Source organism: Cannabis sativa, chromosome 8, assembly GCF_029168945.1.
Source record: "Cannabis sativa cultivar Pink pepper isolate KNU-18-1 chromosome 8, ASM2916894v1, whole genome shotgun sequence".
NCBI classification, from domain to species: domain Eukaryota; kingdom Viridiplantae; phylum Streptophyta; class Magnoliopsida; order Rosales; family Cannabaceae; genus Cannabis; species Cannabis sativa.
The window spans coordinates 39248568-39274697 of record NC_083608.1 but is presented as its reverse complement, the minus strand read 5'-3'; the positions used below and the strand labels follow the sequence as shown (position 1 = coordinate 39274697).

General features: G+C 33.9%; 3 protein-coding genes across 6 annotated transcripts; 1 reads left to right on the top strand and 2 right to left on the bottom strand.

Moving 5' to 3' along the window:
- Window positions 1-2648: 2648 nt before the first annotated feature.
- LOC115699612 (transmembrane E3 ubiquitin-protein ligase FLY2) lies at window positions 2649-10798 on the top strand. Of its 4 annotated transcripts, none has more exons than XM_030627102.2 (15): window positions 2682-3393; window positions 4195-4267; window positions 4814-4941; window positions 5916-6031; window positions 6225-6285; window positions 7008-7053; window positions 7133-7210; window positions 7442-7599; window positions 7709-7768; window positions 7932-8025; window positions 8340-8399; window positions 9087-9254; window positions 9669-9997; window positions 10209-10325; window positions 10402-10798. In XM_030627102.2, the coding sequence occupies exons 1-15, from the start codon at window positions 3214-3216 to the stop codon at window positions 10501-10503; spliced, it is 1770 nt and encodes a 589-aa protein (XP_030482962.1). In that variant the 5' UTR covers window positions 2682-3213; the 3' UTR covers window positions 10504-10798. The 4 variants fall into 4 exon arrangements, with proteins under 4 accessions (XP_030482963.1, XP_030482962.1, XP_030482961.1 ...); XM_030627101.2 differs by having other exon boundaries at window positions 2683-3393; window positions 6987-7053; XM_030627103.2 differs by lacking the exon at window positions 8340-8399 and having other exon boundaries at window positions 2649-3393; window positions 6987-7053.
- A 9214-nt stretch (window positions 10799-20012) lies between these two features.
- LOC115698808 (leucine-rich repeat extensin-like protein 4) lies at window positions 20013-22946 on the bottom strand. Its single transcript, XM_030625995.2, has one exon. The coding sequence runs from the start codon at window positions 21692-21694 to the stop codon at window positions 20399-20401; it is 1296 nt and encodes a 431-aa protein (XP_030481855.2). The 5' UTR covers window positions 21695-22946; the 3' UTR covers window positions 20013-20398.
- A 115-nt stretch (window positions 22947-23061) lies between these two features.
- Window positions 23062-26130, bottom strand: LOC115699174 (ADP,ATP carrier protein 3, mitochondrial). Its single transcript, XM_030626441.2, has 4 exons — window positions 25948-26130; window positions 24407-24873; window positions 23774-24145; window positions 23062-23649 (listed from the first exon to the last, which is right to left on the bottom strand). The coding sequence occupies exons 2-4, from the start codon at window positions 24851-24853 to the stop codon at window positions 23353-23355; spliced, it is 1116 nt and encodes a 371-aa protein (XP_030482301.1). The 5' UTR covers window positions 24854-24873; window positions 25948-26130; the 3' UTR covers window positions 23062-23352.

Here is a 26130-nt window from a genome sequence, read left to right as displayed (position 1 = left end):
CAAAAATTTAACCCAATCCCAGACACAGGTCCCAGAGTCCATAATTGGCATAACACCCTAGGGTGATGACCTCCAAAGGTGAAAGGCAAAGTTGCAATATAGGAAAAGAAGTTACATCGTTTCCTCTCCCTCTCCACAAATAGGATATGAAACTTCCACAATGTGTACTCTTCTAACTAGAATGGATCGAATAGGCAGTGCATTTGAGAGAATGTTTCACCAAAGGACCTTGTGATGCTCCAAGACTAGAATTCTAAATTTTATTCCATAAAGTGAGAGCAACATTGCAAAGAGGAGCACGATTCAAGGCCTAAACTAGATAGGTATAGTAGAGAATAAACCATTCGACTCTTTAGTCCATATCCACTTATCCCTATCCTGACTGTAGGATCTACCACCCTTGATGATGTTAATGGTTGTTTATGGGTCAAAAAAAGAGCATGGAGTTTGGATATGTCCCAATCTCCATTTGCTAAAAGCAAATCCGCAACTTTCTCCAAACCCTCAGGTCGAGTACTAGTAAGTTGAGGATAGAAATTCTAACCATGAATAATACACGGATCATCCCATATATTAGTATTTTTCCTATCCAAAATAAGTTTACAGTCCTTACTTAAGAATTTCTTTAGATTTCACAACAATATTCTTCCAAAACCTTGAATCAAAATTCTTGTAGGAATAATTCAAGAAAGGCCTACCTTTTATATACTTACCATTCAAAACCTTGCAGCACAAGGATTGATCCTCAAAAGGAGAGCCCAGCCCCATTTAGCCAGTAAGGCCTGATTCATTTCCAAAGTTTTTCTGTAGCCAAGCCAGCCAAATTTGAGGAATTCTTCACCAAAATTCTTTAATTTCTAGTTGATATTACTCCCTAATTCAACCTAGAAGCTTTGAGGTAAGCTCCTTACTATGTTGATTGAGGTATTTTTCAAGTTTTTAAGTTGGTTTTAGATTACGATTTTGTGATTTTGGGACTATAAGGTTAAATTGAGTTGAGGTTGTGTTTATAGGCCTGATTTAGGGTATGTGTGAGCTTGGATTAAGTGATTTTAATGGCTGCTAAGTTTGGAATTAGAATTTTTGAAATTAGGGTCCAATTTTGGTTCTAACTTGGTAATTTGTGAAATTTGATGAATTGTTGTGAATCGATGAGTTGGATACCTTATTTTTATGTTAACAAACTGTTCTGGAGCTGTTGGACAGGTTTGGTAAGGTTTTGGTTTGATTTTGGGGTGAAAACTTAGAATTTTCTGCCAGCTAGAACCAGTCGACCGGTTGGTTCTGGTATTGTAGAACCGATCGACCGGTGGGTCTGCAGGGGAGATCCTAGGGTTTTCTTCTTGAATTTGATTTTTGCTCGGGGTGTTTTGGGGACCTAGTTTAGGGTATTTGTGAATTGTTTAGCATATTTTGGAGCTAATGGAAGTTAGGATTTGTCTGGTTATGGGAATTAGGAATTGTTCTCGGAGTTTTGGTTTAAAGTATTTATCGAATTTTATTATCGTGACATAGGACAGACTCAGGATCGTCAAGCCTTGTTTCCACTCAGGTTGACCCGCACGCGTGATTTCTAGACTGAGGTAAGAAAAGTTTTTATGCACCGCTAAGTGGTTAGAAAAGAAACAATTATAATTGTTAGTGCCTCGAATATGATTGAATTATTGATATGTATTTGCCGTGCCTCGATTATGGTTGGGCCTTGCAAACCCAGTTGTAAATCGACCTACGGGTGTGGTTTAGGTGGGTGGTCATCTGGTGTGTTAGGTGATTTATCTGTTAATGTGGTGGAGTTGCTTGCTATTCGTTTAGGCCTGTCTCTTGTGCATCAATATGGTTTCAATATCTCTATTATTAATAGTGATCCTACAATGACAATTGGTTGGATTAATAAGTTTCACATGAATTTTAGTGTTCTATTTTATTAGATGTCTATTATTTATTAGCTATTGTTGATGGTGGTTCTTGCAGCACTATTCTGCGTTCGACAAATAGTGTTGCCTACACACTAACAACATATGTTATTAGTTTAGGAGATTATATTTGGATAGATGATTGTCTACGTTTTTTGAATTCTTCTCTATAAATAGATTTATTTTAATAAATTATGTCTTTTTCTCAAAAAAAAAAAAGATCTTGCAGTGTAGTTGCGGTTTGAGAAATTACAAAAACTGCATATGCGGTTTGGTTTTGATTTGAAAAAAAGTTACAACCTGCACTATTTTTGCATTGCGAACACCCCTTAATTCAGAAATTGTTGTCAAAAATTTACCGAATCCAAAAGTGATGATGCCGTAGAAGAAGCTTCAAAACAATTTTTTTTTTCCTTCTTTCTTCTTGGTTGGAGTGGCAGTCTTAGTCTTAGTTGATCAACTATCTAATTTTGCAAAAAAAGAAACTTGTATCCCTACAAATGTTTTTTTTTTACTTTATTAATGCTTTAAAAAAATGCTTATAAATAATAATAATAAGAAAAACCTATTGTTTTTTATATGGCATAATTTCACTGATTTGATTATTAATATATTTACAGCACACCTGGTCGTAGCCTCGTTCTATTATATTTTGATTAAATTGTTCTATTATTAACAATGAAAAAATAATTATAAATTATAATATGATCATGGCTAGTGATTGGAGCGTGTACAGAAGATATCTGAGAGCGCGTGATACTCTGCCACCAAACACAGTAGAGCCTCCTCTCTCTTCTTGACTTGAATTTTACCGAAAACCAGAGCACAAAAGCAAAGACAGGAGAGAGAGATACATGTCAACGAACACCAACACCACTACTTCCCCATCGTTCTTCAACTCCCCTATTCATACCCTTAATTTATATATTTAAGTTACTACATATAAATAATACAATTAAATTAGATATAGTTGGTGAATTTCTTAGTACATAATCTTCTGGTGAAGGGGAAGCTTTTGTTGTTGTTGTTGTTGTTGTTGTCTTTGGGTGTGGTCTATTAGTCGTTGGGCTTTCATTATCTCATTTAGATCAATTGGTTACTTCCTAAATTTTGACTCTAATTCAAGCAAACCTATTTGGCTTCTTTCTTCATTTCCATGTATCTTTAACCTTGAGCTTTTCTACTCTAAATGGGTTTCTTCCTATTGTCTCCGATTCTTGGTTTTCGATTGTATCAACTAAGCTCCGAGGTCAAAATTTTCTGGGTTTGATTATTATTATTTTTATTTTGTCTGTTGGGGATGGTATGCGCGGATTCTGATATGGTGGCCAAGAGATATTTGGGTTTTGGGTTCTTTTCCAAGAGGAGATTAGGTTTATTGAACTGGGTCGTCTTTGGATTTTGGCTTGCGTTACTGCTTTTGCAGCCGGTGGCTAGTGTCAGACCCTTGCGAGAGAGAGCTCGTTCCTGGGGCGATGAGGTTGGTATTGAGATTATTGCCTACTTTTTTATTTTAGTTTATGAATAGTTTCATCAGCTATGAAGATTGCAATTTGAATTTGGTAGTGGTTATTAGTTTTGTTCAATGTTTCTCTTACTTAATGTACACTCTAAGAGATTAGAGATTATATTTCAGTGAAATTATTTATGGGCTTTAGACTGTTAGGACTGGGGGAAATCGGTGTTTGTGTTTACTCCAAAGCTGCTTTAGCTTTTTTATTTAGTTATGATTTTGCTGCAATGAGGAGATTAGGAGGAGAAGAGATATTATTCTGATGTAATTTGCAAGAGCACTGAGGATGCTAGAGTATTTCCTAAAATAGATAGTAACATACTCTGCTTGATTGCACAAAACCATAGATTAAAGAGGAGATTCATTAGCTTTGTCATTGATGTGGTTCTCTGGCATTGCCATGTAGTCGTATTGAAAGTAGCTCATACTCTTTCACATTGAGTTTTGTTCTTCATAAACTAAAGTAGACAATACAGATGAATTGAACCTTTCATTTATGCAAGAAGACAACTATAAACAATATGTTTTTTAAAAGAGGAACTGTCATGTGAAGCCAATTTTAAGTTACTGAACTTCCTTTTAGAGAATTAGTTGCTCTCATTTCCCTTTCACTTTCCATAGTATACAAATGTAAGATTTCCTTTGAAAAAGTTTCTGGTAGGAAAAGGAGGGAGAAAACTCTTATTTTCTTTTGTGTAGAAAAAAGTAGTCGTTTAAAATGTATGGAAATTTGAGTAAATTTACTGAATTCACGTTTATCTCTTGCAGTGGTTATTTGTAAGAAAAGATGAAAGTGACTTGGGTCCATTTTCTGCATGGAATATAACTGGAACTTATAGAGGTTAGTAACTTGCATTGCACTCATTTTTAAATGTTACCTGGTAATTTTAGCTGCATGCTCTCAACGTGAAATTGATGAAGAACTGGAGCTTCTTTGTTTCTCCTTGGGAGTACCAAGACTTATGTAAACATGGTTTTCCTCCGCCATGTGTGAGGGTTTATAATAAACTTGGGTAGAGGTCAGTCAAGACTTTTGTCACATTTATGTGTTTATAAATTGACTTCAACTGTGATTCTATTGGTTGACTAGTGATATGAGTTTGTCATGTTGGGAAGCATACTTAAACAAATAATTTAGTAATTTCTTAAAAAATTTCGGGTGAAAGTGCAGGATTAGTTGCATCCCTATTTGGCAGCATATATGATGGGATACCATGTGATTTTCTTGTTTTATGCCACGTACTGTCTGTTCATTGTGATCATATACCATTTAACTGACACGGTTATGTGGAGTTGCGGACAAATTTCACTAGTAAAGATCCATTCAATTTAGTTTGTATGTCTACTTCGATCTGAATACTGGTACATCCATATTTGTGTATTGCAGGGAATTGGAAGTTTCTAGATTCTGCAAATAGCTCTTCCAAATTTCCTGATTTCAGGAAATCCTCGGGCAATTCTGTAATTGAGTTAGTTAGTACACCTACAAAAATAACCGGTGTACATTATGTGCAGGTGAGTGCTCTGAATTATTGTTCATAGCCATCATGTCAAAGGAATCAAGACCTTATGTAATCAGTGACTTTGTTATGAATACAAAGATTGCCACTTTATATAGCCATTTTACTATTTGATTGCAGTATCTCTGAAAGGCTCATGCAGATATATGCATTCAAATCTAGATGACTTCTAAGTCCTTAGTGAGTACTAGAAGTATAGAACTACTGTCTCTGCTGTGAAAAAGTCACTATGTCAGAGTGCTGTAGTGCTAAAAAATATATTTTTAGATTTGATATCTGCCATTTAGGTTAGTGTCAGATGATTGTGCTAACTCCAATTTAACTTAGTCTATTGACTTTGAGTTGCGAGTCATACTTTCTCTTTAGTATGAACCTATGAATAATTATGACATTTATAACCTGCTTTGCTTCAAATATAGAAGAACAAAAAGGAAGTGTCTTGGTTCTTTCCTTCAGATTAGGAATATGACTCGATTTTGTAGAATAGAGGAATTTATGTTTCCATTGAGAGGGAATAATCTGCATTTAGGGCTCGTTTGGAACATCGTATTAGGTCGTATTGTATTGTATTATATTGAATTGGATTATATATCATATTTTTATATAATACTATGTTAAATTTTAATTTATACTTAAATATTATATATTTAGGTGTCCATAAAACTTAATACCACATATAGTTTTACATAAAAATATTACATAAAATACAATTCAATATAATACAATATAATACGACCTAATACGGCATTCCAAACGAGCTCTTAATGTGTGTAGGTGTGTGCACACACACACAAACAGAGACACTTTGTGCCAATCACTATTCCTTGAGCTAAATCCAATAGCTTAAATATGTCTTTATGTTTTATGATATATCAAATTATAAAGTCAACAAATAAAAACATCTGTTATGCTTATCTTTCATGGTATAATATTGTCCTAAGCTTTGTTGCTCTCTTCCTCTGATAACAGGGAATAATTATTTTTCAAGATGTATTTGACAATGAAAACAGTGTTAATGGTGTTCAAATCAGAGTGGAAGGCGTATATATATGGCCATTTAGACAACTTCGAATAGTAGCTAACAGGTAAATCTAGTGGCTTTTGTCATGTTGGTCGCTACATTTATTTCATGCTTAAATATTGTATGATCCCTCACTCTCAGGGTACAGTTAGACTCATTACTTTAATGTGTAAATATTTATTTGTTTAGTTTATGAGCTTGCAGGGTTTGTTTGCTCTTTATGAGTTCTTATTTGATAATACCATTCAATTTTGCAGTCCAAAAGATGGAGAATCAAACCAAGAAGAGGACTACATGTTATCTAATCCATATCATTTGGTACATTTATTGCCCATATTATTCGCAATATCTTGTCGTTGATGATGATTTTGTACTTCAAATAGCTTGATCTATTGTTTTATGATGAAACACATTTTTGATTTTACTTGGTGTTGTTTGATCTAATCCTAATTATAGTTATGTGGAATTCTTTCTGTAACCAAAGGATGAGAATTTTGAGAGCGGGTCTCATCTTCCAATATGGTTTTGTAAGATTATAAGTGCCTTTTTGCATGGGATGTGAATCTCATTACATGTTTGGTTAAGAATTACTGTTTATAGTTAAACTTTTATGTAACTTGCAAACTAATGCTTTTCAAGTTCACTCCACACTTCTTTCCAAGAAAAAAAAGTTAATCTAAAGTTTTTGTGTGGACTATTTGTCATCACATGGATTGTTTGGTATTCCTGTACTCTGGAATTCTGTAGTTGGTTTCAGTATGATATCTCGAGCTTGCTTATGTAAGTAGGTCTAGGTTTTTGGTTTTGAATGCTGCACTCTGGACTAGAGAAAATTCCATGTTCTAAGCACATCCACCACTTATATTGAAGTACTTGCAATTTGAATAACTGATAAGAAAAACCAAATTGCATTTTTGGAAATGGATGTTAATTTAAAGTTAATATCTATAATTCCATTGAGATATTTATTTTTTGATGATGCTCTTAGTACTTATCTGCTGCATTAAATTCTTGAACAGCTTGGAGTTTTCTCATCTCAGGTGTTCCAAGATTCTCCACGGGATAAAATGTGGAGGAAGAAACATTGTAATTTCTGCACTTCACTTTGAATTGAACTTCACATTGTTTTTGTTGTTGTGCTGACTATTATTTTCTCATACTGCAGCACCAATTTATGAAATGGAGAAACATTGCAACATCGAAATTGCAGCCCAGATTTCACGAGTCCCATCCGCCCAAAATGGTACTTTAGTTCTCCAAGTGTATAAAAGAAAATTTATATTTACAATTACTATCTCCTTAAGATTATTTCCCATTTCTTAAGGCTGGTATATAATTTAGGGTATCTCCAGAACCTTAAGTTGCAGTTCCAGTTTCTTTTTAAAAGTTACATAGAATCTTTCTGATGTATTTTTAATTGTTGTCGTTTTAAAATTTCTTTGTTTTACTAAGCTGTTTTGTTATCATAAATTAGATGGGGATCGTGATCGGTTTCATATAGAAGGATTGATGGAGAGTCCTGCAGTGGATGATGATGGGGACTGCTTCTCACCCTTATTGTTGAATGCGTCTTCTGTCAACATTGAGGTCTACTATAATAAGGCAGTGAATTATACCTTGATGGTCACTTTTGTATCCTTTACACATCATTAGCGGAGAGCTTTTGTTTTTGTTTTCCCTTTCATTGATTGTTGATCATAGATTTATGCATATTAGGTGCCTTCCTTAACAATTTTATCAGGTTTCATTTCTTCAAGTTCTGCTGTTGATTCGGCAAATGGAACATAGCAACACTCAATCTGTAAGAAATGACTCCAACCCGTTCTTCTATAAGAACAATCAATCCAGCAATAAATCATATCATCTTTCACGTCATTCTTATGAGGACACTACTTGTCTACTTAGTAGTTTTATGAGTAATGATTTGGTTTCTGATGCATTTTTATATCAATGTTTCTCTTCAGGGAGCTGCCAAAGTTTCAATTCTAATGATTGGCCAACAGGCTATCATGGATGCTTATCTTTGCTTGATACATCTAACAGCAGGAATACTTGTTGGTAAGATAGTAAATTCTTACAACCAGCTCATTTTCAGTTTCTTGATTCATATGCCTGTATGAAATTATTTATGAAAGGACATTTTTATTTGTTCAAAGTACTGGGTCTCTGTTCAATTCATGGGATAGCTAGGAAATAATGTGTCAAAAACTTTCACATAATCAGCATCTTTTAGACACTAGAATTTTACATACAATTACAAATGACCAGCTCTATAATTATAGATCCTATGTAATAATTCATCTTCAGTAGCTTTGTGGAATATGACCTTTCAACTAAGTTCTCTTTAATCACTTTAAATTGCACTGCCCCAGCCTTCGATTGGAGAAATTTGTCTAAGAATGCTAATGGCGGTCTTGGCCCTGAATCAGAAGGTAGCAGATTTGTGTATATACTTCCAATACTTCTGTCCCTATGAGACTTTTAGGGCAAGAATAAGAATGCACATTTTCAATATTCTGATAGTTGTCGTGGTGTGAACTGACAAGAAGGCATCGATGCATGTTTTTGTTGGAAGAAAGAAAGTATGAAATGGACCTCTATGGAAATCTCCCATTCATCAGAAAGAATGAAATGCCACCTCTATTACTTATTCCCATTTGTCATAAATAAAGACCAAAGTTCAGATTGAATGATTTAAATATCACCCATATTTTGGACTCTGTAGTGGGTATGAAACTGACTGCATTTGGACGGACAGCCCATTTCAATATCTGATAGTTTTGGGGTTTGAAAAAGATTTATTTTAGGGTGATGTGGTAGTCTTATATTTTCATGTTTGTCAAGCAGGATAACGGTGCTACAAATTAGATTATTAGTGTATCATTGTTTTATCTTCACTTACATATTTATATCATTATTTTCTTATCAATACATTTGATTAATATAATTATTTAATTTTCGTCCCCGCTAAAACAAAATATTGGACTTGCCACCGACTGCAGTTTGATATAGCACAGGAGTGCATGTCATGTTGTGTTCATATAGTAACTATTTTGGCTTTGTAATTATCTCTGTCAGACTCCACTAACTGCAAGTTCTTCGATTTTATCTTTTTTCAGAGTCCTTGTTCAATGCCTTTGCAACGGCTGCTTTTTTCAAGTTTGTAGTCTTCTCAATTTTTGAGATGAGATATCTCCTTGCTATATGGAAGGCAAATAGGCCCATGAATAATGGAGAAGGTTGGGAGACAATGAGGCGTGAGCTTTCAGTTCTATATAGCCGATTTTGTAAGTACTACTTGTACATTTTCTTGTTGCTTTTATGCTGCTGCACCAGGTTGTAGGTTCTATTGATTATAATTATTGTAAGTGTTTAACACTTGAATGCATAGAGAGGGATACAACTTTATTCATGCATGGCCTCCTCATTCAATAAAATTTTTCTCTTTCTGCTACTTATTTTACCATGGAAGGAATAGATATATTTACATTTACTTAATAATTTGTTTATGATCCTTTAGTTTTGGGTTCTTCATATTGATAAAATAGGAAACACAATCTGTTTGGTCTCCAATGTGCCTTCTTTTTGTTTCTATATACTTGCAAGTTTTCACTTAGCTAAATATAGGTTTACATTTGTTATTATATCTTGAATTACTTCTATAAATTTATGGATGTATGACTATTTTTAAATATGTGCAGATGGAATACTTTTAGGAGGCATTCTGATTATGTACGAGTTTCATAATTTTCTGAGGCCTATTCTTCTCCTTATGTACTGCTTTTGGATACCTCAAATCGTCACCAATGTCATTCGTGATTCAAGAAAACCTTTACATCCACATTATGTCATAGGCGTGACTGTTACTCGGCTTGCAGTTCCATTATATATATTTGGCTGCCCGAACAATTTCATGCGCATTGAACCTGACCAGAGTTGGTGTATTTGTTTGGTTGTTTTTATTGGACTTCAATCTGCAATTCTTCTTCTTCAGCACTATCTTGGATCTCGGTGGTTCATTCCTCGTCAGGTTAGATGCAACTCTGATCTTTTATAAATCAGTGTGATAATATGAAATTCACTCAACCACTTACTGTTATCTATCTGATTGCGTACTTGTCTCACTTAATCCAGCTCATTTCCACTGGAATATACTTCTCCTGGAACCTTTTTCTTTTGTTTGAATTTCCCTTGTTGCTTTTATGGACATTTGTTTTGTTATCATGGATTCATTGTTGCAGATTCTACCTGAGAAATACAGCTACTATAGAAGGTTCGATCAAAATACAAGTAATGCTACAGACTGTGTCATTTGCATGACAGCCATCGATCTCATGCAACGTTCAAATGATTGCATGGTATAATACCAAAATATTCGAATCTCAACTATTACTATTAATAGGATGATGTTCTAATCAGCCAATTCCCTTGCAGGTAACACCTTGTGATCATTTCTTCCATTCTGGTTGTTTACAAAGGTGGATGGATGTAAAGATGGAGTGCCCAACTTGTCGGCGTCCACTACCGCCGGCCTGAACCTGGCTCCTTCTTCTATGTCCATATTTTAGGATCAACTGACATACCGAACTCACTAATTTTGGTAAAACGCTGGATGGCATGCAAGAAAGACTCTTTAGTAACTAGCACTCAATATGTCACTGCTCCTATATTTCTTTTTTGAACTTGGGAGGGCTTTTTTTTTTTCTTTTCTTGGAATACCACTTTCTGATTTTACAGAAGTGATTTTTATAGTCTACTTGTATCATGAATTTTGTACATAATTGGTATATAATTTGTTCAATCGAAAACATTTTTTTTTTTGTTAGTGTAATCCTTTTTCTTTTTTTTTTTCCTCGTATGACTTGTATTTTCTTTGCCTAAACGGGATATTATAATTATACTGAGAAGAGAAGTTTAATCATATTTTTTCTAATCCTCATTTAGATGCCAAGTTCTAAAATCTTATCTTCATGAGGTCAATTATATGTGTATTTTGTTTCCGGCTGGCTATAGATTTCATACTCGGTTGAGAAAATCTCCGGGTAAAGAGTGATATATATCCACTTCCAAATGGTCAAGGTGGTATTACTTAGGGCTGTATATAAATTTTTATAAACCCTCTAATCCGAATAACTCGTCCAAATTAAACCGAGATCACCCGATAAAAAATGCAAATTAAAAAATTCAACGAAAATATAACCTGCCTAATTTTTATATTGGGCGGGTTGAAAATAATACCAACCCGCCCAATCAACCCGAATAATCCGACCAACCCGATTAAGAGAATTTTTTTTTATATATATTTATATATCATTTAATTTATATGACTATGTAAAAAAATATAAAGTTAAGATTAATATGTTTTTTTTATGGTGGTTGATTTGAACTTTGAATTCAATCTATATACATTTATTTCATTATTACAATTAATTAAAATATAACAATTGAATGTAAAAATAAAAAAAAAACTAAAAAAAATATTAGCGGTCGGTTTGGACCCGACCAAACTGACCAATTTCATTGGACGGGTTACTATTTTCTTTTTTCTTAATTGGAAGGGTTGCACTTAGATTTTTGTAACCCGCTCTTTACATTGGGTTAAACAAAATGTAGCATAAACCGACCAAACTGACCGACGTACACCCCTAGTAATACTACTACACCACCCGTCTTTCCTCTCTTTCGTTTTTTCAATTTGCATGTATTGCGTAATTTTAGCTTAAAAGGGAACGTTTTCTTTCGCTTTCATTTTTTTTAATGGAAATAGGATTTCATTAAGAAAACAAATCGTTTAATAACATAAACATAAATTCAATAAGAACAGTACTCTCATCGAAGAATCGTTTTTGAAAAAAGAACTACATGCTCTAAAAAAATTATGGATCACTCTATTAGCAGGAGGATAAATAAACCAAAAAAAAAAAAGATTGCTCAAATAATTAACCAAATGTCTATTGTCATTAACAATTAAACTAAAATGAGAGTTCATCATTAATTGACTACAAACGGTCTCAACTGCCACTGAGCAATCAATGTCAATAACCACTGTCGATCATTCTTTGTCCTTGATCCAACTGAGAGTCTCCCGGATGCCTAAAATTTTAGCCAACTTAGGTTTCACATCACTAGAACAACAAATGGTACGGGCTTCAACAATACTGCCCAGATGATCACGAGCTGCCAAATTGATGAGTTGCATTGAACAATGCAATATCAACATTTATCTTCATTTGATTCTCTTAAGCTTTGCCCAAACCTTGGCACCTGTAAAGTTATCTTTCATTTAGAAATTCTTCCATTCTTCAAGATAAACTTTGCTGAGGTAACCACATCATTCGAGCACATTATTTGGAATTTTTATATTGTCATTGATTTGATACCGTAGATATGAGTAAAATTTTAAATGTTCACTAATAAGTAATGTGAATCAATGGTAAAGTAGTCATTCTTATTATTTCAAATTTTATCCACCTGATGTGGCATGGCCACATAGTCAAGACTAAGGATACGTGGGATACAACCCATCAACAACGGGACAAAGTTACCTTACACGACATGTCAACTGTTAAGGGTTCTGAAGCAATAAAGCAAAACTGTCAAGCAATAAGCAAAAGGAGTTATGCAGGCTGTAAAGGCCATGGCCAACCATGTTTGGTCGGCCAAAGGGAGCAGGTCTGACTGACCAAAGAAAGGTTATAGGCCGGCCAGGTCTTGAGCATAGGTTGGCTGGCCAAAGAAGTGACTTACAGATCAAAAGTGGTCTGTTCGACCAAGAAAGCCTGAACTTTGCAAGGAAAGCTATACAAAGAAGCTAGAAAAGCTGGCAGGCACATGAAGAGGCTGGCAAGCACATAGAAAGTTGGCAGACACATAGAAAGGCTGACAGACACATAGAAAGTTGGCAGGCACATCCCGAGGCTGCAGGAACATTACCTAGCCAGCCATAGGAGTGCATAGGCTGGCCAGGCCCTAAAAAATAGGGCTGGCCGGCCAACTTCTGCAGACAACTCCTAAGAGCTGAGCAAAATTGCGAGACTGGCCTAACAACCCACGAAAATAGGATTTTTTCTTGAGATATTAGTCCTTTTTCTAGGGATCTAGTTATCCTTTTGTGTAACTTAAATAATAGATAAAAAGATGTAAATATCCATATTTTAAAGGAATATCTCTACCTATTTGAATTAGATCTTTTGTAAGCCCTACACTATATAAAGGGCATTAGGTCTCTCTCATTCCCTAAGTCATTCCACAAGCTACGCAAGTCGCCTCTCATGCTCTATAGAGGCCTCCTACACGTGTGAAGTCTAATTCTCACAAGCCTCATACTCCATCTATGCCTCATAGACACTAAGTCGAGTATCTTCCTAAGTACTTCATAAGAACTCATCAATTCTTAATCTAAAATACATTATTCTCACAATTGTAATACTGAAGAGAGCCGTAGCTAGAAATCATAAGGGTTTCACCTATGATCTGCATGGTATTATTTTAAGAGTGAATATAACTAAAAGGGAAGTAGGTCATTACCCGCTAAACAAGGGGCCGAACCTTTTATAAATCTTTGTGTTTCATTTATTATTTATTATTCTTATTTACATGTGGTGATTATTAGTTATAAATAAGGTTCTGCTGTCAGTTGACCAAATTCTGAATCAACAATTCTCTTACATTCATTTACTTAATTTAAAATTAAAAAATGAAGAACTTATTAAATAAGGGATAAAAGAAAGGGAATACTTCCCCCACTAATTTGTTACGGAATGTCATTAAGAGTAAAATAATATTTATTTTATTTTTTAATAATAAATATATAATGACAATTTTGTCTTTTAAAATATATTTTACAAAATAACCACCATATAATATAGTTTAACTCAAAATGATATTTTAGTCAACTTCAACATTCCGATTATATTTTCTGATAAAGTAAATAAGATAAATTATTATTCAATTTTCAAACAATATTAGTAAACAACATATTACAAATATTGATTTCGATTATTTTTTATTTATATTATTATATTTCTCTATTAATTTATTTTAATTCTGAATACTATTTAATAAACGTATATTTAAATTAATATTTAGGGTGTGAAAGTTAAATTATTATATTTATAATACTTAATAAATAATACTTATAGTTACTATGCTTGTAATTATTTCGAAACCCTCACACTCACACATGCTTTAACTATTTGTAAAATAATTTAACTCCCATATGTTTGTTATGCGCTTAGGGGTGGCCAAGCATTTTAGGGGACTTGAGCGGAAAGTTAAAAGTTGTATCTTGTAAATAAATTTTGTATTTATCATCCAAGACTTCATGAATCTTTACATTCATTTGCTATAATTATTATTTTTCTTTTTCTTTTTGCATGATAATATTAAATATTTTAAAAAGAAGTACAATCAAAAAATTTATATATAGTACAAAAAGAAAAATGCAACCTTCTAAAATAAGAAGCCTTGTGCAATGGATTGTCTAATGCTTAAGTCGACCTTCATGCACTATTACCTTTAAGTGACACACCCATAATTTTTTATCGTGTATTATAACACGTAAATGAAAGGTCAAAAATACTTTTAATGGGAGTATACTTATAAGAGCTTATACATAATAGGATTAAATATATATAAATTACAAACAAATATGAGAGGGGCACCTAGCCAGATTCTCTTTTACTTCACTTTGGTGAGTATTAGCAAGCCCAATGGTCCTCCTTCTGATAACAAGGACAATTTCGTTGAAAGAAACATTCAACACCAGTGGTATAAATATGGGCTAAATTTTTTGGCACGATCACACATGAAAAAAAAAAATACGAGCGTAAATACGACATGACTCGATGTTATAAATTAGCTTGACACAACATAATAAATGTGAATTTATGCATATGACCCGATGAACCTAAAAATACAATGCATGTACAATAGACTAATACAAAAATGCGATTCAATTATTTTTATAATTTAATAATAATAAATTAAAATGATAATGAAACTCAAATATATAATATAAAATATTATATTCTATAATTAAAATTATTAAAAAAATATAAAAAAATCAAATTATCTATTAATTATTTTGTAAAGCATAACTTAAAATAAATATTCAAATTCTAATGATATATTTTTTAAATTATTGTCTATAAAATATTGTTTTAAAATTATATAAATATAATTAAAGTTATAACAAATATATATAGTTTAGTAATTATTTCATTAATTGTAAAAAAATGTGAAAATGTAAAGCATAAACTCGAGCTCATATAAGAAAATGGACTAGCATGTTTGAGAAATACGAGCTATCCCCAGTAAAGTACGATATGAAAATATCGAGCCTACGGAACATGTCAGGTATCCTCTTTAAAAATGTTAGCACGACACACGACATGACACATTTCATATTTTTTTTATGGCAAAGTATGACAAGTCCCAAATATTGAAAAGTATAGAAAAATATAGATCGGCCCAATGCATTAGGATTGAACATCTTAGTCAGGTTTGACTCAGACTCAGTCAACCTGCTCAAACTCGACCGATCAAAATCGGTTGTGTCAATAAACTTGTTCCCCACAAGCGGGTCGAGTCCAACCCGTTCAGCTAGGGATGAAAATCGGTCAGTTACGGTCAGTTTTTATAATTTTATAGTCGACCGATCGATTACAGTTTTTATTTTACAAAAACTGTAACTGACCGTTTAGAAATTATAACCGTATAAAATTGGTCGTACGATTTTTGGCAATTTTTAGCGGTTTTTTCAGTTTGGCGGTTTTGGACGGTTTTTGGCAATTTTAGGCAGTTTTGGACAGTTTATTGCAGTTTTTGGCAGTTTTTTAGTTTAATCAATTTTTTATTTCAAAAACCGAAACCGACTGTCATGTAAAAAAATCGTAATCGAAACCGACCGCCGAATTCAGTGATGACGTGGAACTGAAAAGTCGGTTACGGTCTGGTCGGTTTGATGGTCAGCTTTTTCGATTTTTATGAACACCCCTATGTTCAGCTCTGTAGAGCGAGTTTGAGTCTAATTTTTGCACTTACACAAGTTCGAGTTGGATCCGTAGCTGCCCATGAATTCGGCCAACTATTTAATTAATTTATATATATTTTATTTTCCTAAAATACAATTATAACTAAATATGAAAATCCTAAAAACATATCATTACCTATCAATATCATCAGACCAGACCCCTTGACCTTGACTCCCCCTCTTCCTGTTCAACCCTAAGCATATACTAGATTGGCCCTCCCCCGATTGACGACGACACCATTCTTCCACCCAGACCATATTGGCCCTCCCTCGATGAAGGTGACCAGAAGCTTCAGCCGTCGGAGGTCTCCTCTCACAGTCTTGACTCCTTTCTCCCCCACTTGCCGTCACCGACTCGCCACTGAAACTGTCGATGTCCAATAACCTCTCCTCCCCGTCGTCCCCTCCACGACATCCAATAGTGACAGTCCCGACTCCCTTGAGTCTTTTTTTAAACAAAAAAAGAAAAGAGTTAACTGAGTTGATCAGGTCAACCCATGGCTCGCGAACTTAAAAAAAAAACAATAAAAAAACAATAAATATACGGTTTCACGAAATTTTAAATATTTTTTCGATTTTTTTGATTTTATTTACATAAAATACGGTCTTTTATGTAGAAATTTTGTTCATTTGTTATTAATTTTTTGTTATCTGTATGTTATTTTTTGTTGTTTTTTTGTTGTTATTTTCATGTTACTTTTATGTTGTTTTCTTGTTGATTTTATGTTGTTTTCGTGTTATTTTTTGGAAAATCGTAAAAATGTAAAAAAAACATTCTTTGAACGTAAAAATATAAATATTTTACAAAAAATGGTGCCTTATTATTATTTACTACGATAATTTATCTCATATTTTTATATTTTTTAAAATGTCATATTTGGTATTATTAAATTTGAATGTCATCTTTACTTAATTTTTTTTTTTTTTTTGTGTGCATATATGCCATATATATCAATTTTTTTTTCCCATTGTAAATAGCCCTTTATAAAATATAGATTAATAATAGTTTTTGTTTGTTATCTTGCTTAATCTTTATAGTAGTCTAGTTAACGAAGAAATGTAGACTTTCTATGTGTATTATATCGCAATGTTGAGAGAAAGCCTAGCCTTACGATACTTTTTTTGTGTTTTTGATATTTGATACATGATTTTTGCCCTATGAATTTTGACATGTATCAATTGATGTCTCTGAACTTTGAGGTCGTTAAAAATGCCTCCTGAACTATTGAGATTGTTGGATTTAAGGACTTTTGTCTAATTTCATTTAATTTTACTATTTCAGTGATTGTTCATGTACTAAATGTTACGAAATTTATAAACACTACGCAAGTATACGCAATCAAGTAGTAAACTCACACAGGTGAGGTCGAACCACAGGGAATTGGATTAACTACTACTAAACTATACCTATAATTCTATTTGGCAAATCGTAAAGAATGTTGATTTAAAAGAATTAAAGAAATTCAGAAAACTTATAACACAGTTGGAGTTAAGCAAGATGAGATGATAGGGAGGAGAATCCTGTTGTTGTTTATCCAAATCGTTAATGCCTAATTGCTGTCCTATTCTTGAAGTGAATGACAGATTATAAAGTAACCTAGCTCTTTTCAAATCTTCTAGATTCTAAATCACATGTTATCTAATTAATTCCTTAATTAAACTAACATGAAATCAGCATTAGGTAATAATCTACTCGTCACATAAGTCATGTGAATACTCTCGTTTCACATAGAACATCGATTATCCAAATTTTAGCATTCTCAATTCTCACTTTTCAGATTTCGAATTGAAATCATAAATCATGCACAAGGTGATCAATCTTAAACATGAAATTAAACACAAATTAAGATAATTTCACAACAAGAATGAAGGAATGGCAATTAAATATTAACTAGGCAAACATTAAACAACAATCATCATCCTCCCTAAATGGGAAATTTAGTTCAGAAATAAATCCATAACCATTCCTATAGCAATATTCAACATAAAGAAATTAAAGAGGAATAAAGAAAGAAACTGTTGGTGGATGAATTCTGGATCTTCACTTGAATCACTATGCTCTTCCTGCCTCTTTCTGCTGTGTTTTAGGGTTCCAAATCGCTTCTCCCGACTTCCAATCGCAGTTTTCTATTTATAACTAATTTTTAAGGTTCGATGGACAAAAATACCCCTGGTCCGTACAGAATCTCGCCGCGGCCAAGCTTAGTCTCGCCGCGGCCAGATAAATGTCTAAAATCCACGGTTCTGTAAGTCTTAAATGGCCGCGGCGACATTACCCCTCGCCGCGGCGACTGTAGCCTCGAAAATCCTACTTCACAATCTAGCCGCGGCCAATCTGTCTCTAGCCGCGGCCATATTTGCATTTTTCCTCAAAAAGTACTTTTTTTGTCCCAGCTCGTCTTTTATTGGACTTTTTCATCCCGAGACCTCTATTATTCCAAAGAACCTGAAAACATAGAAAACAAGCGTAATTCTATCCCAACACAGCGAAAAACGCACATAAAATTGATCCAAAATATAGGCTAAAAATAGCCTAACACTAAACTATGCTCCTCAGACTTTGATATATACTAAATCATGTCTCTCGAACTTTGAAACGTACTAAATTATGCCCCTTGAATTTTCATCCATAGTAGACTTTTTTACTAAAATTGGACAAAAGTCCTTAAATCCAACAATCTCAATAGTTGAAGGGGCATTTTTAACGACCTTAAAAGTTCAGGGGTATAATTTAGTACATGTCAAAATTCAGAAGAAAAAAAATTCATAATTAACTTATTTTTTATATTTATACAATCACGTAGTTTAAAAAAATTAAAATAATTTAGAGTAGAGAAACTAGATTCAAATAATCTATCACAAACCTATATAAAATAAAAAATACAAACGTACAAAAAATTAGTTCAACATTATTTGTAGCACATTAATTTTTTCCAAATTCAGTGGAGGATATCTTAAATTATTTGGTAGGTTACCATAAAAAATTAAAACTAAAACTATTTAGATGTGGAACACACAAAAAAGGGTGTGCATAATATAGAATTTCTCTATTATTTTATTTTTTTTTTTGAATAAAAATCATAAGAACTATTAATAATAAATTCGTTCAAAATAATATAATACACTTCAGAGGAACAGTCCTCCAACTAAAGCATACGACCTGTAGAAAAACAAGAGTCTCTTATCAAGCAATGAACATACTTATTTGCAGATCGTTTTACAAAACACAAATCAACAAAAGATAAAGCCAAAAGCAAATTTTGAACATCTTGAACAATAAGACCAAACTGTGAAGGCATAAAAATACCGCTCTGAATCGCTTGGACACACACCAAGGTATCTGTTTCTAGCATGACTCTATCCCACGAATGAGTTGCAATCCAACTCAATGCTTCTTTAATGCCTATTATCTCAGCAATTTTGGGTTGAACACATCCAGTCTTCCCCTTTTCTCCTATAGCACCATCATATGATTCTGAGCTACACAATCCATGTCAAAAGACAAGACTCGAACTAGAAAAAACTAAAAGGAAAAGACTAAAAAACCATGTAAAAAGACAAGGCTAATGGGAAAACTGAAAAAAAAAAGAAAAAAAAAAAAAGACTAAAGAACCATGTCAAAAGACAAGACTAATGGAAAAACTAAATTAGTTTCAACACATAAACAGAATTTCTCTATGATTTATTATTATTTGTTTGTATTAAAAAAGTATCAATTTTCTAATTTATTCCGTAATTAAGAAAAAAAAAATTAAACTATCTTTACTAAACGAGTACTAGTTTAATTTTTTTTCTAAATTAGGTAAGTACGACACCTCGTACTTGTATGACAATTATTACAAAATACTATAGCCTTTAGCATTCTCGTATAAGTTTATAGAGAAATGCTAAAATGTAATGTCTAGCACCTTTTTATATGTCAATATTGCTATTGGTCCAATCAAGTATTGAGTCCATATAATTTAATATAATAGTTTTTAAGAAGTATCGCTAGCAAATCGGAACGCGATATGTCGAGAAGATGCTAGACACCTCTGGTACCTAATAGCAATGCACGCTAAATTTTAAAACAGGGCACAACCAATATATAAGAAGCTATATCATTTCAAAAAAAATATATATAAGAAGCTATATAAACGCACACAAACAATATATATATTCATTCGTATATATAGGAAGGAACACGTGAAAATTAATTTATACAATCAGTAACACTAACAAAAACAACAAACAATCATCGTTTATTTAAGAAAACAATAACAAACCAAATTTCTTGAGACTCGATCCACCTTATGTATTAATTAATTTACTAGTTTCTTAATTATAATATTTAGTATAGAAAAAACACATTTCGTACTCTCTCCTGCGCTTACATTAATATACATGCATGCATATATATCACGTAGGCGTCGGACTCGGAGACAAAGACGGCACCGGCGCCGGAACTGGAGCAAAAGCAGGTCCTACTCCGGTACCACCAAAACTATAATGTTCAACTTGATCATAATCATGACACTCGTAAGGATGTTCAATGACAGCACTACACTCCTTCTCACTCCTCTGGAAACGCCTCTCGGGGATACAGTTTCTACGATCATCAAAAACAACTCTTTTCCCTTTATTTTTATCATTACTACTCAGGTTCCGGCAAATCTCATCTTCTTCGCAGAAAAAGTTATAAGAAAGAGTAAAGTTTTGCAATTTAGGCAACATACAAATCCCAGGAGGAACAAGACCTTCCATCTTGTTATGAGCCAAATTCAACTGCTCCAAATTAAAAAGACCAGCCATGCTGTAAGGTATGGGACCCACGATCTGATTATTGCTGACGTCAAACAGCTTAAGCTTGTATAAAAATCCCACTTCCTGAGGCAAACAACCAGACAAGTTGGTGTTGGAGAGGAGAAATTCTTCTAAAGAATTGGCGAAACTCACTATGCTCGGAGGAATAGTAAATGTTTTTCCCGAACCGTAATTGTTGTTGGCGAAAACCAAAACAGAAGCCGTTCCTGAACCGTTTATCATCGATTGTGGGAAATTCAAGCTGGTGAATCTGTTGTTGTTGACGAAAACGGCGTCTAATTTTTTCAAGAAGAGTTGGGAAGGAAGTGGACCCTCGAATTCGTTGAAGCGAATATCTAGAAAGTTGAGAGTTGGAAGAGTTAGGAGAACCGTTGGGAATGGGCCCACGAAACGGTTGTTGCTTAGGTCGAGTTCGAAGAGGAGTGTGAGGTTTGAAAATGTTTGTGGAATGATTCCGCAGAAGCGGTTTGAGTTTAGGTGGATGAGAGCTAAGTCAGTTAGGAGTCCGAACTCTTCGGGGATGAATCCGGCGATGTCACCCTGGTTAAGATCGATTCCGGCCACTACTCGGAGATGTGGATTGTCTAAGGAGGGTGCACAGTAGATTCCTGTGTAGTTGCACACTAATGGACCTTTCCAGTTGGTGGTGAAGTTACTTGGGTCTGAGTAGATTACCTTTTTCCATGCTTGGAGAGCTATGAAAGCTTGGTGGAGTCTTGGGTTGTTGTTGTTGTTTGAGTCGTCTGAGGATGAAGAAGAAGAAGAAGAAGAATGGCGGTTGTGATGGTGGTGGTGATGGTTGTTGCTTTGTTTTGCAGCCATGGAATTATTAAGGATAAAAGAAGAGAAGATGATTAAGAATATTAGAAGGGTTGATGAAACGGAAGCCATTTTAGTATATACTAAAAGGTTTTTGTTTTTGATGAGTTTTATATATTTGAGAATGTGAATTTATGAATCTATTATGTAAAGAGATAGCTAGTACTATTATATCTTGATCTTGATCTTAATCGTTATTATTATATTGTTTGATTTTCAAATTGAGATAGAATATGTTTCTTAATTTAATCAGTATACATAGTCATGTATTTAATCATGTTGTTTAATTTAATAAGCTTTTAAAGTTTTCTTGTGCAAGAGATATGATAATGGTCGGGAAGAAAAATTGTCACCCAACGACATGTTTTAGCTAGCGACAGTTAACCGTTACCAAATTGATCATGTGTACGTATATAAATATTTATGATATATATACCCAAATCCAAACAAGAGACATATTATGATATAACTGGCCTGGGATTTGAATTTGATATATTTATATTATTTTTGAGTGGTGTTGTTTGAAAGAAGAAGTAGAAGTTGGGTTTAATTGGTAGTAGACAAGACAGGAGAATGAAGAGGAGGACAATGCGCACGACAAGGACTGACCTCCTTCCATGTCGTATTCTCTGCAGTTGTTAGGAGTGGAGAAGGAGAAAGACAGCTTCGTACATATATAATACCCCTTGGGAGAAAAATGGGGTTTCTTCACAGAGAATCAAAATTAACAAAATATGCTCAGTACTTGGAACTTGAGGCCATGGCTACAAATTTTCAACCTTGGAGTAGCTTGATATATATGCTGTTGTCAAAACTACCAACTTTTGTCTAATTGAAAATCAATTCATGGACCAATCTATTCCGGTCTTTGAATTTGTTTTTTGTCTCTATCCAACTCTTTTTTTTTTTCTTGTGAATAAGATATTTCACTCACCGCATAAAGGAAGAAAAGACAAACTCAAAGGATTCATTATAAAGGCCAAAGTTGAGTTGACTTCAGCACTACCACAAAAGGCCCTAGAAACCAAATTTCCAAGTATTTTTTATGGCACAAAATTTCCACTAATGTGTTCGAATGTTCTTTCTAAGCATTGCTATAAGCTACTGTGTGTACCCAGTATCCTATAAGATAAATTACTTGTATAATCTAACAACAGATTACATATATTTAACTAAATTGAAATATGTAATATGACATAGACATTATGCAAGCAATCACAACAAGACCAATAAAACATTACACTGCCAGAACCAAATGCAGAAGTTGGATTGAAACTTTAATCCCCTTAGAAGTATGATATCCATTTTGAGTGATTGAATAAAGAACCCAACACATTTTTAAATTTCAGGCTGCAATTGTAACATTGACTTAAAATGTGAAGAAACGTACGTCAAATCCAGAGAAAAATCTTAAGCTTGACAATTCAGGGGCTAACGTGTACACAAAATGTAATAGAGCCTTTTGATTAAAATGTTAATTTAAAGATGCTGAATTCAAATTTTCTCATCGAATGAAAAAGCTGATATAGGTATAGCACAGGAACTGCTTTAAAATCCAAGGATAACACTCAAAACTCAAATTCAGATTCTGTATGATATCTACTTAGTTTCTCTATTAATTGAAAACATAAATTTGACTACTGTTCATTCAAATTATTCAACTCCGAGGAGACCCATCTACACCACTTCAGTCTTTGAATTCTCGTCATCATCGCTGCTGCTGCTGCTCATTAACCACCACCGGATCCATATTTCTTGCCCAAAAGAACAACCTGCAGCTTGTCATAACCAGCAAGAACACCAGCACCCGCCACTGCACGCAAAATGTTTGCACCAGCACCCTTGAAGAGTGATTTGGTACCCTCATTCTTGACGATTTGCTTAAATGCATCCAATGAGCTCTTATATTTGACAGCTTCTCCAGATGTCATCATCATTCTTCTACGCACTGTGTCGATGGGGTAAGATGCCAATCCAGCACCAATGGTGATTCCCCATCCCAGCAAAAAACTAGCAAAGAAGTTATCCTGCAAACAAGAGAAAATAACATCACAAGCATAACCTTGCAAGTGAAAATCATGATACCTAGAGCACTCAAATAAATTAATGCCCAATATTAAACAAGCATATATTGCAAAGATCGTAACTTACCTGCAAATCTCCAACCAAAACAACAGGCTTCAGAGAATCATACATTCCAAAGTAGAGTCCACGGTACACAATAATTCCAACACATGAAATGTTGAATCCACGATACAGCCCAGCAATACCATCGGACTTGAGGGTTTTCTTATAAACATCAATCATACCATTAAACTGTCTTTCCCCACCCTTTTTAGCAGCCTTGGCATCATTTGCCAAACGTGTACGGGCATAGTCTAGAGAGTACACAAAAAGAAGAGATGAAGCGCCTGCAGCACCTCCTGATGCCAGGTTCCCAGCAAACCACTTCCAGTAGCCATCTCTGTCTTTTTTGAAATTGAAAAGCCTCTTGAAGTAATCTTTAAAAGCAAAGTTTAAAGCCTACCATGCAACATTAAACAAATGAAGATTAACTTAAGAGTACTCAATTTTCTATTGAAGGAAAAAAAAATCAAGTACAATCATCGGTCTTTTTACTGTTTACAGTTCCACAATATTATATAGATCAAGATACAAATAGACTTGAGTTAAGAACCCCTTTTTAATCGCTATGTTGTAAATTATTCACTAAGATCAAGCAATGACACTTGCACGTGAACCAAGATTGATGAGAAGAGCAAAAACATGTGAGTGAATATTTACCTGGGTAGGAAAATATCTGATAACATTAGCAGTATTTCCTCTCCAGAGAGCAATGATACCTTCATCCTTGATGGTTCTGGCAAAGCAGTCACTGATTCCTTTGTATGGCTCAGAAAGCCGACCAGCCCTGATCATCTCATCCTGATTTTGAATTAAGAGTTTAATACGCTCAATTGGAGCAGCAGCAGTTTTAGAAACTGCTGCAGAAACACCTCCCATGAGGAAATCTACAGCAAAACCAGCTACACCTTTTTCAGCAGGAGCTTCCACAAAGACAGGAGACACGTACGAGACATGCGCCAGACCAGTGCCCTGGCATGTTGGCATGGAACCTTGCCCATCTACTTTGTAATTTCTAGCATAAATGTTAGGGGAAAGCCTAGAGATCAGGTGAGATTTCCCATGTATTTTCTGAAATACAGATTGATGCTGATACGGATCAGCCATTTTTCCAGTGAGTCGGTGACCTGCAAATGAAGAAAGAGGTTAGTTTCATTTACACTTAAGGAATGAACAACGGTAATTTTATCTTCAAGAGCATCAATCGTGGCCCATAAGAAATTCACATGAAAAGTGAACTAAATAAAACAAGATACAAAGAAAACCTCTCCCCCAATGAAAATTTTAAGACTGCAAGCATGGTTTCTATAGTTTACAATGCCACAAGCCTATCAGCCTCACACAATAATGAAAAGGCAAGGCAAACGAAGTAAATTTATTTTATTTATTTATTATTTTGTTTTTCAAAGGCAGGGGATTAAACAATTACAGTCCAAAAAAACAAAAAATATGCTACATTTATACAATTCATAAAAACACCTCACTAAAAAACAAGCACAAAGTTCTATTTAAATATTGACCCAGAAATGATCAATTTTCAATATTAAAACAAAAATGCTCCATTAAAATTATAAAATATTATGTGATGCTAAGGTGATAGTCTCCAGCCCAGCTCGCATATAACTGTATGCGTTTTGGTTTCTACTTTCTGCTTCACAAAGAAGCTTGGCTCAGAGAAGCAGTAACACAGATTGAAAATACGTCATTACTCACAACTTAAACCCGAAATAACATCAGAAACAGAGCATAACGCATCACACCATTAATCACTCAAAAATTCCCAACCTATTATGAGTTTTCGAGGTGGTCATCACATAAAAGGTCTATCAAGGTACATGTCTGAGAATTTAAGGAAATCCCATCTCAAATCAAGTACCAGCGTTGCTTTTTTTTTTTTTTCTTTTTTTTTTGTTTAAATAAATAAATAAACTCAAATTTCAAGTAATTTGGTTAGAGATCAAAGTATTAAAACCCTTAGGACACATTCTAGGTTTTTCCAGCTTTATTATTATGTTTTCCCTGTTCGAAATTCGATCAGCAAACAACATATGTAGCTCAAAAAAAAAAGAAAAATGGAAATGGAAATGGAAATGCTCCATCATGAATTCTATGCAGTCCATTTTCTCGACAATCAAACAGAAAGCGGAATTAAATGAGAAAAGAAATAAAAAAAATTTGAGAGATTGAGGAAAAACAAAAACCTGAAAAGGCCTCTGATCGATAGTAACTAAAATGAAGCGGAAGGAGTAAGAATGACGATGAGGTTTATAAATGGGAGCTCCCTCCTCTGAGTCACTGTTACACTAGGGTTTGTCCGAATGACGAATAAGTCCCTGTTTTACACCTTATTTTACAACTACGCCATAGCCACTTCATCATTTTAG

Bases quoted from the DNA above. Each gene is read 5' to 3' on its own strand.
- LOC115699612 (XM_030627101.2), top strand. From the start codon at position 3,214: ATGGTATGCGCGGATTCTGATATGGTGGCCAAGAGATATTTGGGTTTT. The intron at 8,026-8,339 runs GTAAGATAGTAA...GCACTGCCCCAG, and splicing joins AACAGCAGGAATACTTGTTG to CCTTCGATTGGAGAAATTTG. The intron at 9,998-10,208 runs GTTAGATGCAAC...TCATTGTTGCAG, and splicing joins GGTGGTTCATTCCTCGTCAG to ATTCTACCTGAGAAATACAG.
- LOC115699174 (XM_030626441.2), bottom strand. From the start codon at position 24,853: ATGGCTGATCCGTATCAGCATCAATCTGTATTTCAGAAAATACATGGG. The intron at 24,146-24,406 runs GTAAATATTCAC...GTTGCATGGTAG, and splicing joins TCAGATATTTTCCTACCCAG to GCTTTAAACTTTGCTTTTAA. The intron at 23,650-23,773 runs GTAAGTTACGAT...TCTTGTTTGCAG, and splicing joins TTTTGGTTGGAGATTTGCAG to GATAACTTCTTTGCTAGTTT.
- LOC115698808 (XM_030625995.2), bottom strand. From the start codon at position 21,694: ATGGCTTCCGTTTCATCAACCCTTCTAATATTCTTAATCATCTTCTCT.